At 62.6% G+C, this 12,435-nt stretch overlaps 1 protein-coding gene across 15 annotated transcripts; it reads left to right on the top strand.

The window, feature by feature from the left end:
- The first annotated feature begins 1,239 nt into the window (after positions 1–1,239).
- TLE6 (TLE family member 6, subcortical maternal complex member) lies at positions 1,240–11,642 on the top strand. Of its 15 annotated transcripts, XM_032305687.1 has the most exons (19): positions 1,241–1,367; positions 1,657–1,775; positions 1,977–2,069; positions 2,579–2,637; positions 2,987–3,032; positions 4,069–4,110; positions 7,447–7,509; positions 7,596–7,851; positions 7,950–7,978; positions 8,448–8,508; positions 8,604–8,719; positions 8,816–8,853; positions 9,417–9,669; positions 9,764–10,014; positions 10,267–10,408; positions 10,636–10,704; positions 10,796–10,946; positions 11,174–11,250; positions 11,410–11,642. In XM_032305687.1, exons 2-19 carry the CDS (start codon positions 1,707–1,709, stop codon positions 11,512–11,514), a joined length of 1,920 nt encoding a protein of 639 aa, XP_032161578.1. In that variant the 5' UTR covers positions 1,241–1,367; positions 1,657–1,706; the 3' UTR covers positions 11,515–11,642. The 15 variants fall into 15 exon arrangements, 14 of the variants coding, with proteins under 14 accessions (XP_032161557.1, XP_032161659.1, XP_032161578.1 ...); XM_032305666.1 differs by having other exon boundaries at positions 1,240–1,367; positions 9,417–10,014; positions 10,610–10,704; XM_032305696.1 differs by lacking the exon at positions 10,636–10,704 and having other exon boundaries at positions 1,242–1,367.
- The last annotated feature ends 793 nt before the right edge of the window (positions 11,643–12,435 follow it).

A 12,435-nucleotide genomic window follows, 5' to 3' on the forward strand; every position in this document is an offset into this window, starting at 1 on the left:
TGTGTTTACATGATAACCTCCGGGGACTGCATCCCGAGACCTGAACCTGCCGTGTGCCCCTCCCCAGACAAAGCACAGAAGAGGGGCAAGCAGAGCATCCTCTTCCTCCTGTGGCTCTCACCCCAGTCTCCCTCCCCAGGTGAATTCTGAACACAGCAGGACTTACAGCTACTAAGATTACAACAAGATTAGGGCTACCTCAAACCATGTTTGGAGAAAAATTAAGTAAGGGAGAGGCGGGGTAGTGGAATTTCATTTTTAAAAGGGATGTGGGGAGGCCTTCAGAAGTGGTGACCTCTGAGCAGGGGGGAGCAAGCCAGTGGCTGTCAGGGGGAGACTATTCCTGGTAGAGGAGGGAATGGTTAGTGCAAAGGCCCTGCGGTGGGCAGGTAGGCATTGCAAGCGGGGGCAGAGCACAAGTCTAGAATGCCAGGACACCCTCCTACAACCCCAGCCCCTTCTCTTTCTATAGTCCCCAGGCCTGGAATACCCACCGCCCCTTCCTACCCTGGCCTTGAGCCTGGACGAACTGTGCCAGTTTCAAGGCCTCTGCAGTCCCTGCGTTTGGTTCTCAGAGCCTGGGCTTGGGGGACAGCTGGGAGAATTCATGGACAGAAATCCAGAGCCCCAGGCTTGTTGCCGATGAAAGGGAGACGCTAAGTTTTCCCCACTACAGGGGCTTGAAGCTTCCTTTGAGCTGCGTTACTAATATTGAGGAAAACGTTGTCAGCCCCTGTGGAAGCACCAGAATGAGGGCTAAGGTTTCTGCCCAGAGGCCCAGCCCCACCCCTAGCCCTAAGCTGCTCCCGCAACGTTAAAAAACGGTCCAGCTTTTCACTACACAATGCAACTACACGCCGCCCAGCCACTTCCCAGGTTGCACCCTCTGACCCCAAGCCCCAAGCCCTTCTCCGTATCCTCGCCTCAGTCTGGACCCCAAAGTGCCTTTGGCTCTGCACGCTGCTCTTCCCCACAGCGGTACCGCGAGGGTTAAGCGCGGGCGCCGGGCGCCCTGATTGACAGCCCGGCCGGCGGCTGGGGAGAGCCGACCAATCAGCGAAAGCGCCCGCGGCCCACGTGGGTAAGCGGCCTCGCGATTGGCCGGTGTCTGCAGCGGCCGCCCGCGGTGTCCGAGCCCACGTGCAGCTGCTGCTCTTTCATTGATCGTCCTCGTGGTGCAGGTGGCGGCGGGGCGGGGCGGGGCCGGGGCGGGCGGGGGCGGGGCCGGGGCTGGCCGGGGCGGGGCCCGACGGGTCAAAGGGTCCCCGGGAGGAGGGGAGGTGTGGAGGGGCGTTCGTTCTGGGCCTGAACTGCGTTGACCCTTCGCGGTTTCCTCCTCGCTGTCCTGGGCCTCCATCCTAAGGGAGGTGAGTAGGCAGGCGGGTCTCCTGGAGGACCCCAGCGTCCCCCCAGGCCGGGGACGAGGCTGGAAGGCCGTGGAGGGGAGAAGCGAAGCAAAGAAGGGGCTTAGCGCAGGAGTGACGGGTGGAGAGAGGTCTCTTTCCTCCTGTCTGGAAATTCCAACTAAGTCACCTGGCCAACTCTTACTCATCCTTCAAAACCCTCCCCAATGATCTTCATCCACGCTTTAAGAAGTTGTCTCAAAACCAAGGTTGAGTTTTGGGGTCCTAACCTGGGGTCCCCCAGCGGTGACAGTTCCTGGCAGGGAGTGTGAGTCTTGTCACCGTCTCCTTGCACATCACAGAATGACTTTCCTGGAGCCCACTGCTAGCTGGGGCAGCCAGAGGCACCAGAGTTTGACAAAGGAACAGAGGGTATATAGGGCACCCAGTGGGGTGCTAGAAGTCAGGGAGGGGGTGGGGATCCGGGACTGGGTCCTGGAGGGGGTGCTGGGGGAGATTGGGGGGTGGGGGGATTGGAGGGGTGGGGTGGGAGGCGTGGGGGGTGGGATTGATTCTGTCCCTGGCTGCCCAGACTTCTGCTCTCAGGACCTGCGTGTCTCCTTGTTATTTTAGAGTCCTTGGGCCCCCTGCCTGAAAATGACCTCTTGGGGCCATCCTAGCCCCCAGAAGCACCCTCCAGGGATGATGGGGCCCCCAGGAACTCTGGTGAGGCGGTCATTAACCCCTGTGGTGGGGGGTAGGGGCCTGGAAGCTGGGCTCAAACCTCGCTCTCCTGCTGATGGAGGGACGCAGGCAGGTGGCCAGGCCTTTTGGCTGCAGGGCTCTAACCCACCACACCTACTGACAGGTGCCAGGGCACTTTCTTTTTAAATTAAACCTGCCTCTCATCACCCAGGTGTTAAAACACATGACCACATTGTCCTTGCTAGTATTTTGCAAGCAGAAGCCCCTCTCCTGCCCAGATGACCCTTTTCAATAGTTGGGGCTGGGCGGGCCAGCTTCTTTCTCTCAAGGGCTCTCCAGAGAGTCCGGATTTGAGACTTGAGGCCAAGGGGCAAAACAGAGGCTACTCCTTGGGGACTTAAGTCCCTTCAGGTTTCAGGAGGTCCCAGCGCACCCCCTGGGGGGGCTGGTTGGAGGTGTGGCCGGAGGGTGGGAGGAGGGAGGTGGGGGGGGGGTTGCGGATCGGATGGACTCCCTCGTCACCTTCCCAGGCTCCTTCTGAACTGAGCTGTCCGGCCGTCCTGGATCAACTCCGGCACGAGTTCCCCAGGTGAGGGCGACTCTCGGGGACTGGAGGTCCCCCTGTGGCCCAGGGAGGGAGGGAGAGCCTCCCCTCTGGTCCCTCGGGGTGGGGTGGGGGGTGGCCAGAAGCCCCTGGCCCGGAAGACAGAACTAGGAATGGGGGAGCCCAAAGCGAAAGGAAAGCCACCAGTACCCATCCTGGCCTTCATTTAAATTTCCGAGTTGTCCTTGTTTAGCGTGAATTTACTTGCACTGATTATATGTTTAAAAACACTGCACTTGCCTAATTGTGAAGCGGGGGCTGTCCGGGCCGGGCGGGGGCGGGGCTGGCTCCCAGGAGGCCTCCTGAGAGCTCTGCTGGGTTCTCTTGCCCCCAGGTTCCCCCCTCACCTGGCGGCGCAGGTGGAGAGCGTGAACTTGACGGTGAGCAGCCCCCAGACAGCCTGGAGGGGCTGCTTCCTCAGGCCTTGGGAGCGGGGTTTGGGGACACCCTTTCCTCGACTCGGTTCTGCTTCCTCCGGGCACGCGAGGTCACCCACACAGTCCAGCTTCTTCAAGAGCCTTTTTCCTCTTGAGTGCTAACCTTGCTGCAAAAGTTAGAAATTCTGTATTTACAGGAAGCATTTCTGTGCCGGACGGGCTCATCACAGAACCATAGGTAGCGGGGGTCCCTGCTCGGGAGGAGCGTAGGTGCCCATATGGGGCTGTCTTCTAGAACTTTCTGCAGTGATGAGAATGTTCTAGATCAACTGTGCCCCAAAATATGGCACCGGCCGGCCCATGTGGCTACTGAGAACTTGCAGGGGACTAAATTTTTAACTCGATTAAATTTAAATAGCCACACTTGACTAGGGGCCAGCCTCATAGACAGGGCACCGCTAGGGGGAAGAGAGAGACAAGTAAGTGGACAAAGGGTTCACAAAGTGGAACCACTGGGACGAAGACAGAAGATGGGGAGACGGACAGGAGTCTAGGAAGGGCTTCCTGGAGGAGGTGATGTGGACGGGGAGATAGGGAAGGTGAGGAGGTTCTACCATCTCTGAGAGAGCTAGGAAGGGAGGGGCTTCCAGGCCGCGGGCACAGCCTGTGCAAAGGCCCTGGGGCAGGACTGGGCCTGGGTGTGTTGGAGAACTGAGCAAGGAGGCCCCTGTGGCCGGAGCAGAGGAAGGAGGGGAGGGCAGGGAGAGGACAGGGCAGGGGTGCAGGGCCCTGGTGGTTATGGGGAGCCTTTGGACTTCACATTGAGAATTGAATTGAAACCAAGGGTCTCTCTGATTAGCTTTCACTCTGTGTGGTAGGGGATATTCCAGCTGATGAGCGTAGTGACCAGAGAGGGCGAGTGGCTTGCCCACGGTCACACAGTTGGGGAGAAGCATGGCCGGCATGCGACTCCTTCCCCTTGTCCCCCTCCATCGCCCCCCCCCCAGCCCCCGGTGCCATCCCTGCTGTTCCCTTGCAGCCCCAGAAGATCCGGCAGGGTCTCCAGGAGCATCACAAGCAGGTAAGTGGGTCTTCAGGACCCAAGGAGGGATACGGCTCCCCTTCCTTGAAAGGCAGGGAAAAATCGGGCGAGAGGTCATGACCAGGCCTGGTTGTGGGGACCCTTGCGGGGACACTGGGGAGGCCTTTATAGCCCTAAGGAAGTGGGAGCCCTGGAGGGCTGCGGGCCGAGGGGGGCAGGACCTGACCTGGGATGCCCCAGGGATCCCGGGATCGCCCGTCCCCGTCCCCCCCAACCCCGGGAGTGTCTTCCTTCCTGGCCCGCTCCCAGCTCCCCCTGTGGCTCAGCTGAAGCCAGGGCCCTTTGCAGCACTTTTTCGCGTCCGTTGCTGCCGCCGGGAGGGCCTGTCATGTGCCAGGCGCACCCGGATGACGGCCTTCCGGGCAACCGAGTGTTCTCGAGGGCGTCTCCCACATGAGCGGGGGTTGGTGGGGAGGCAGGTCTGCACGGGCCCGGGGAGGGGGGAGGCCGTCTCCCGGCACGGGGCGCCTTGCCCACGCTGAAGCCCGTCTTGCAGTCCTGCCTGTCCTCCTGCCACCTGGCCCCTTTCTCCTGGGTGCTGGCAGGACTCTCTGTCTGTGCCAGATGTGACTGGCGGAAGGCCAGGGCCGTGTCTGCAGCTCAGCAGGGCCCGGGGTGGGCAGCGCGGGGAGCCGAGAGAGACGGATCCAGAGTGAGGGGGGCCAGGAAGCCACCAGAACACGGTTATCCATTCAGCAGTCTCCTAGCCCTTCCCTCCTTGCCAAGTGCCGTTGAAGGCGCCAGGGAAACCGCGGAGAAGGACACGGGCAAACCTCTGCCCTTGGGGTGACAGGAGCTTGGTAAACAAAAGTGTCAGATGGTGAGGGCCAGACAAGGTGTGGGGATGGATTCTGGCAGCCCCGGGGGACACGGGGGGAAGGGGTGGGAGTGCAAGCCCTGCCGAGAAGGTGACATCTGAGCAAACTCTTGAAGGATCACAGAGGACGTGCAGCTTCCTGGCATGGGAGGCGCAGAATGGACAGAGGGCACAGCCTGTGCAACAGTCCTGGGGCACGACAGCACCTGCTGTGCTGGAGGGACAGAGAGGAGGCCCCTGTGGTGGGAGCAGTGAGGAGGGGACAGGGCAGGTGCCCTGGCATCATGGGGGCCCTGGAGCGGACTTGGGCTTTTCCACCAGGGAGCTAGGAGTCCTGAGGGCTAGGGCTGGGGGGGAGGGGGAACCTGACTTGTGTTCCTGGGCGCCCTCTGGAGGAGAGAGTCTGGGCAGGGCAGGAGAACAGGACCATCTAGGTGAGGAGCTGGTGGTGAGAACAGAGGAGATTGGGGGCTCAGGGGTGTGCGGAGGGGTGGGTCTTGCCCCAGATAGCCGCTGTTCAACCCAGGGGCCTGGCTGGCCCCGCCGTCCTGCCGAGACTCCCCTCTGTCCTCTCCCCTCGGTCTCAGCTCCTTGTTTTCCCAGCCTCCCTGCCGTGCATTTAAAATCCCAGCAGCCTTCCGTGGCCCTGCCTGCTCTGCGCGCTCCCCGCTCCCCGGGGAGGGCCAGCCAGCCGGCAGGCAGGAGGGAGCAGCGCTTTTCATGCTGAGTGCGTTCAAGTGCTAGTAAATTGCGCATTAACGAGCCAGGGCGGGTCGGGGAAGGCTCCCCTGGGTCTGTGCTGCTGGGAGGCCCAGCTGGGGAACCCATCACCGGCTGCCCCAGGAGGCTGCCCCCCCAGCCGTGGGCTCAGAGTGGGGCGGGGTGGGGGGGGTGGTGTCCCGCAGCCCGGCCCCTCTTCCCTCGCCATTCTGCCTGCCTGCCCAGGCTGCAGGAAACACGGCCTGGCCCCTGGTCCTCCTGACTTGGGGAAATTGGCTTTGCTACCGTGGGCCTCTGTTTTCTCCTCTGCAAAATGGGAATGCCAGGAGTTCCCGGGAGCTGGGACGGACCGCAGCTGGCGCTCAGGCTGCATTGCTTCCTTCCTTCTTTCTTGTGAATTGTGAATCGGGATGTTCTCCCCAGGCCTGGGGAGATGGCCTTGGGTGGGACCACTCTGGGGAGCTTCCGGGGGTCCACCACCGAGGGGCGTGCTTCCTTGAGGCCCAAGGGCGATGCTTGGGGCGCGTAGATCTCCGGTGGCCATGGGACACGTGTGTTATTTAAACTGAAGTTGACCTTCAAACCAGCACGTTTGGCGTGCTCCCCAGCCACACGAAACCAAGCAGCTACCGCGTTAGGCCTAGAACGTTCCGTGCTCACTAAGTAGAGCTGCGCACGCGCGTCCCCACACGGCTGCTCATCAGACCCAGAAGAAGCTTGGTCTCTCTGTTCTGGATTTCTGGGGACACTGGCCAGGAGGCTCCCACATCACCGACACTACCCTCCGCCCGGCCGCCAGGCACGCTCTGGGCACCTGTGCTCTTGGCGCCTGTGTCGTCCATGTGGGCGGCCACTGGGCCGACGTGGCCGTTGAGCACTTGAGTGGGGCTGGAGATGCTGCATTTTTAACCGGACTTCGCTGTATATCCAATAACCATCTGTGGCTGGTTGCTGCGTCTCGAGGGAGGAGCGTGTCTTCTAAAGGCACAGGTCAATGCCTGCGGGTCAGGTTGGGGGGGAACTTAGAGCCCTCAAGCCCTTCGAGGCCCATGGAAACTCTTCACTTAGATTTGGAATTGCCGCTAGTCACGTGGCCTGATTTTTAAGTATAAAATAAAGGGCTGTGACCCTCCCACGGGGTCCCCTATTGGCCTGCTACTGGCCCTCCTCCCCGAGAAGTGATCGCTGGTTTCTGAGTGTGCTCCCCACACTTAAGCAAGTTCAGACGTCCGCACACAGAGCAACACAGGTACCGACGACTTTGCTTCTCGAAGCCATTTTAAGCAGAGGGGTGTTGAAGCTTTTGCTTGATTCCTTTCTTTTTAACAATTTTGTTTATTTATCTGAGAGACAGAACATGAGTGGGGGGAGGGGCAGAGGGAGCAGCAGGCCCCCCGTTGAGCAGGGAGCCAGACATGAGGCTCATCCCAGGACCCCAGGATCGTGACCTGAGCCCAAGGCAGAGGCTCCATCGACTGAGCCACCAGGCGCTCCAAGGCTTTAGCCTTCAAACCCCCTAAGAAAAGCAACTGGAAGGGAACCCAGATGGGACCCCGCTTTCTACCCCTTGAGGGTGATGGCCGGCCTTCAGGGTTCGGCTGGGGAGTTCTGAGTATGAAGAGCTAACTGGCTGTAGGCTCCGCATCATCGTGAACCCACCCCCAGAACCTTCAAGGCAGGCTGTGTGGCACTGGGAGGCCTACTTGCTGGTCGAGGAGCGCTCAGGCCTCGTAACAAAGGCTTAGATGGGATGTGTCCCCCTCCCCTTCCCCATCCAGATGGAGAGCTTCCTGCGGACAGTGGAGACCGGGAGCCAGGCCCTGGGCTTCCAGTCTGCGGAGGTGGGTGCCTGGGCCCTGGAGGAGGGAGGGACCGGCTCCGAGGCCCAGCATCCCGTCCCCTGGCAACCCTGCACTTTGTGGGACAGGCCAGCCCCGAGGCTTCCCTGCATCCAGAGGCCGAGACCCCACAGCCCTCCGGGCTCCAGGGGCCACCCTTCGAAGACGTCCTGGCCGCGAGGTCCTCAGACTGGCTGCGGCAGCCCTCCAGAGCAGGCACCGGGCCCCCCATGCCGGACATGCAGTCCCCCTGGGACCCCGAGCCCCGGTTTTGGCAGGACGTTCTGACTGAGCAGCTCTGGCAGATCTTTACGGGGACCCACAAGAGGGACCAGCGCCGCAGAAGTGAGTCTCCTTGGGGATGGGGGATGGGGGCGGCCTGGGGACAGCCTGGGGACAGCACCACTCAATCATGTTGTCCTACTCTCCCCCCCGCCCCCCAGTCCCAGCGACAGAGAGGTTGCCAGGCCTGGTGAGTAACTGGTACCCCGAGGCGGGGATCCTCAGGTTGGGGTGTCCGGGTTCCTGCGAGGTCGTCCACGGCTTGGTCCTCCGTCCCGGGTGCCCTGAGAGGACTCAGGCCAGTGCCCAAGGTGGGACTTGGGGCTGTTGGCAAGTCTTAAGAGTCTTATCTACACTGCCTGGGCCTCCCCAAGGTTTTCCAGGTCTAAGACAACTGAACTGGGGTGTCTGGGTGGCTCCGTGGGTTAAGCCTCTGCCTTTGGCTCAGGTCACAATCCCAGAGTCAGGTCATGGTCTCAGGGTCCTGGGATCAAGCCCCGCATCAGGCTCTCTGCTCAGTGGGGAGCCCACTTCCCCCCTCTCCCTCTGCATGCCTCTGCCTGCTTGTGATCTCTGTCAAATAAATAAATAAAATCTTTAAAAAAAAAAAGACTGAACTGAACTTGGTCTGAACCGATCGCCCCAATTCCCGTGGGCAGGGGAGCCAGGACGCAGGACCACAGGACTCAGGACTGGAACCACGGAGCGAAGATGCTTTGGGTAACCCCAGAGCCATGAGGGGGCACGGGGGCGGGGGAGCGGAGCCTGCCCCCAGAAGCCCGCACCTGCCACTCATCTGCCTTGTCTCCACCCAGTGCCCAGCCCATCCGAGCCCTCCCCCAGCTCCCCTGAGGGCTCCGGAGAAGAAAGCGCAGAGCCAGGCCTGCCAGGCCTGGACACTGAGGGGACGCTCTCCCGCCGCGTGGCCCAGGTGAGGTCCCTTCCCCAGCTGCCGCCTCCATGAAGGCTGAGAGGGCTGGGGTGGTGGGAGCTGACACGGCTCCGCGTGATCCTGGTCCCACTGCAGGCGCCTGCTGGGAGAGCCTACCGGTTCCTGAAGCCCGTGTGAGTCTGTGTTGTCCCTCCTATCATGTACCTCGGTCCCTGGCAGAGGGGACGGGAAGAGTGTGTCTCCTCTCTACCCCACCACCCTGCTACTGTCCTCGGTACCCAGAGCTGAGGGGGCTAGTTACAGCCAGGCCAGCGTCACTGTCTCTCCCCACATGACTAGCTCTGGGTTCCAGGGATTGAGGAGAGAACCCCCACAGAAAGAGGGTGTTGAGGGAGATCCAGACCATCCCAAGCATGTGGTTGGAGGCTGGCGGAGCCCCAGGGGATGAGAAGGCTTTCCTGGAGGGAAGGGGCATAATGGTTAGGGTCTTGACAGATGAGTAGGAGTTTGCTAGGACGGGGCATAGCATTCTTGGTGGAAGGCAATGATGTTTGGTTCTAGGAGAGGGAGAATCTTCGAAGGGGCTTCCCCTGGGGGACGTTGGTGTAGTTGGGAAGCCGAGCCTGAGTGAAAACCCCACTTCTGAAGAATGAAGCTCCTCAGGCTTGGTGGAGGGGCCCCTGCGGGCAAAGAGACTCACAGGCAGGCCGGTGACCCTGAGGCCTCCCCTCCCAAGATGCTGGGACCCTGAGGATTTCGAGGACACGTGGAAGAGACCAGATGCCTTGCCCTGGCAATCCCAGAAGGCAGCCATCCCGCGCAGAGCGGAGAAGTTGCGGACGCTAAAGCACGGGGAGCCGGTGCTCGCCACGGCCGTCAGCAGCTGCACACGACACGCGTTCACCTGCGGCCGCGGCGGCGTCAAAGTGTGGAGCCTGGTGGGCGGGGGGCTGGAGGACCGGCACCCTGAGACCCACCTGCGTGTACAGGTAGGGGAGGGGCTGGCTCTGGGGCAGAGCTCGTGGGAGCCGGGAGAGCCCCGGCCACCGCAGAGGACGGTCACGTGCCCCCGTGCCGCCCCAGACCCCCCAGGCCTACCTGCGCACCTGCCTGCTGTCACCGACCAGCACGACCCTGCTGACGGGCGGCCACAACCTGGCCGGCGTGAGTGTGTGGGACCTGACCGCGCCCTCCCTGCGTGTGAGCGGCGAGCTGCCCTGCGCAGGCCTCACCTGCCAGGCCCTGGCCTCCGGCCCCGAGGCCACCCTGGCCTTCGCGGGCTTCACCGACGGCACAGTCAGGGTCTGGGACTTGCGAGACCAGAGCATTGTCAGGTGAGGCCCAGGGGTGCGTGGGCTCATCCCAAAAACCCCCTTCCGACCCCCGGCCCCAAGCAGGGATGCAGCGGTCCGAAGGCTAAAAGTCCCTGACTGCTTCGGTTTGCGTTGAGAGAGTGGGAGGCCTGAGTTCCGATTGTGGCCGCCGCTTCCCCATCGGTCACCTGGGTGTGACTGGCTGGGTGGTGCTCCCGGGGCCCAGGCTCAGAGTCTCGGCCCTGGCCCCTTGCCCGTACCCCTTCTGGCCAGGGACCTGCCGGGGCCCCCAAACGGAACCAAGAGCATTGCTGTCAAAGACCAGAACGTCTGGACAGGGGGGCTGGACACCTGCCTGCGGTGCTGGGACCTGAGGACCCCCGGGGAGCCCCTGGAATACCAATTCGAGTCTCAGGTGTGTGGGCTGGGCTGGGCCTTGGGCTAGAGACGAGGTGGGTGTTGGGAGGAGAGAGGTAGTGGGACCCCACGTCTGCTCGGTGCTGGCAGGAATGGGGCAGGAGGAACGTCCTCCCCCCGGGCCCCGATAACGTTAGATGTGTCTATGCTCTGTACTGGGTGCCCGTAGCCCCATTTAGTCTCTGCGATACCCCTTAAGGCAGAGAGGACCAACCCACTTTACAGATGAGCAGACTGAGGCCCAGAGGTGTGAAGTTGCTCATCAGGGCCAGGAAGCCAGGAAGCTGGCCGGAGGTCAGCCCCCAGGGCGGGTCCCTGTGCCCCTACCACCTCCCAGGCCCGGCCGGGACCTGACCGGCCTCTTCCCGGCTTCCCGCCCCCCCAGATAATGAGCCTGTCCCCCAGTCCCCAGGAAGACTGGGTGCTGGTGGGCACAGCCAGTGGCCAGCAGTGGCTACAGCCCACCCGAGGGGGCCAGAAGCACATGGTGGGCTGTAAGGACGGCACCATCCTGGGTCTCAAGTTTTCCCCACTCGGTGAGTGGCTGGGAGGGGCGGGGGAGTCCCCTGTGGCCCCCAGCCTCCCCGGGGTTCTGCCCCACCCTCCATAAGCCCCCCATGCCCTTCATCAGCAGAAACCGATCAGTGATGCTCTTTACGGGGGCGTGAGAGAGGTGGGGTCTCCCTCTGGGCCCCAGGTCCCCAGAGGCCCTGCCTACAGCTGCCAGGTTCCCCACGACCCTGTCCCCTCCTCCCCCTCCCAGGCCAGTGGTGGGTGAGCGTTGGGACGGATGACCTGGTCAGCATCTACGGCATGCCCGGGGGGACCGTGGTGTTCCAGGTACCACCGCGGGCCAGACGCGGGGCAGGGGGGCAGTGCTCAGCTCCGGGTGCTGGGTGCAGGGCTCCTGCGACGGACCAGGCTTGAGCTGCGGGGCCGAGGGTAGGGGCAGGGGTGGGTGAGCTCCCCTCAGCTCATCCTGGCCCTCCACCTTCCCAGGTGCCCGAGACCTCCTCCATCCTGTGCTGTGATGTGTCCCCCAACAACCGCCTGGTCGTCACGGGGTCGGAGGACCACGCCTTGGTGTACCAGATCACCTACTGAGGGGCCTGGCCCTGTCGTCCTGACTCAGGACCCTTTTTTTTTTTTTTGTCCTTTTCCCCCAACAAGGTGGAGGGGTGGGGGGGGCGGGTCTCTTCCCCACTGCACGGGTAGTAAAGCAATTGGAAGAAGCAGAGTGGGTCTGGGTGCGTCCTTTCCTGCCTCCCGCCCGTCCTGTAGCGGTTTGCAGCCCAGCCCGGAGCCCACAGGCGCGGAGACTCTCCTCAAGCCGCGGACCCCTGTTGGGAGTGGGGGTGCACGCGCACCGATTTCCCTGTCCCACTTCCCAGAGAGGGGGTTTCCGATCCAGGGATGGGGTCCCCCCTTCCCAAGATATCCCAGTGCATCTCACCTGGGGGTGAACCCATCCCTCAGGGGGGACATGTGGCAACATCTGTGGACACTGGTCGTCATGACTTTAGGGGGTGCTGCTTGGCCCCCCAGTGCCTGGGACGGCCCCCCCCAGTGAGTGATGGGTCCTTGTTGGCAGTGCCCTGCGGGAGAGGGTCACCGACAGCTTCTCATCCAGCCTCTCCGCGCCGGCGGCTCTCACACCTTTGCTTACCTGTCCCTCCAGGAGAGGCGTCCCAGAAAGGTGCCCACCACTCTGCTTTCCTTACCCAGAGAACTACCCTCTCCCCAGAGTGTCTCCAAACCTCCACCCGGGTGCGACTTGTTTCCCCTGGGGTCCCCACCATCTCCCATCTCCGTCCGGGAGGTTCCCAGCAGCATCCTGGCTTCACACCCAGCCCCTCCACGGCGGCCCAGGCTCACGGGAGCTTCCAGAATACAGAGTATATGGCTCTGCCCTGCACCCCGACCCCGCCCCCTGCCCCACCCCCACTGCCCCCCCCCACCCCTGTCTGCCGCTGCTGGCTCCTGGCCTCCCGCTGATGCTGACCGTGCCCCCAGGCTGGCCACGTC

Source organism: Mustela erminea, chromosome 1 (genome assembly GCF_009829155.1).
Source record: "Mustela erminea isolate mMusErm1 chromosome 1, mMusErm1.Pri, whole genome shotgun sequence".
Classification (NCBI taxonomy): Eukaryota; Metazoa; Chordata; class Mammalia; order Carnivora; family Mustelidae; genus Mustela; species Mustela erminea.

Coding starts and splice junctions, on each gene's coding strand:
- TLE6 (XM_032305666.1), top strand. CDS start 1,707: ATGACTTTCCTGGAGCCCACTGCTAGCTGGGGCAGCCAGAGGCACCAG. Junction 3,033..4,068: donor TGGAGAGCGTGAACTTGACG/GTGAGCAGCCCC, acceptor GTTCCCTTGCAG/CCCCAGAAGATCCGGCAGGG. Junction 7,852..7,949: donor GAGGGACCAGCGCCGCAGAA/GTGAGTCTCCTT, acceptor CCCGCCCCCCAG/TCCCAGCGACAGAGAGGTTG.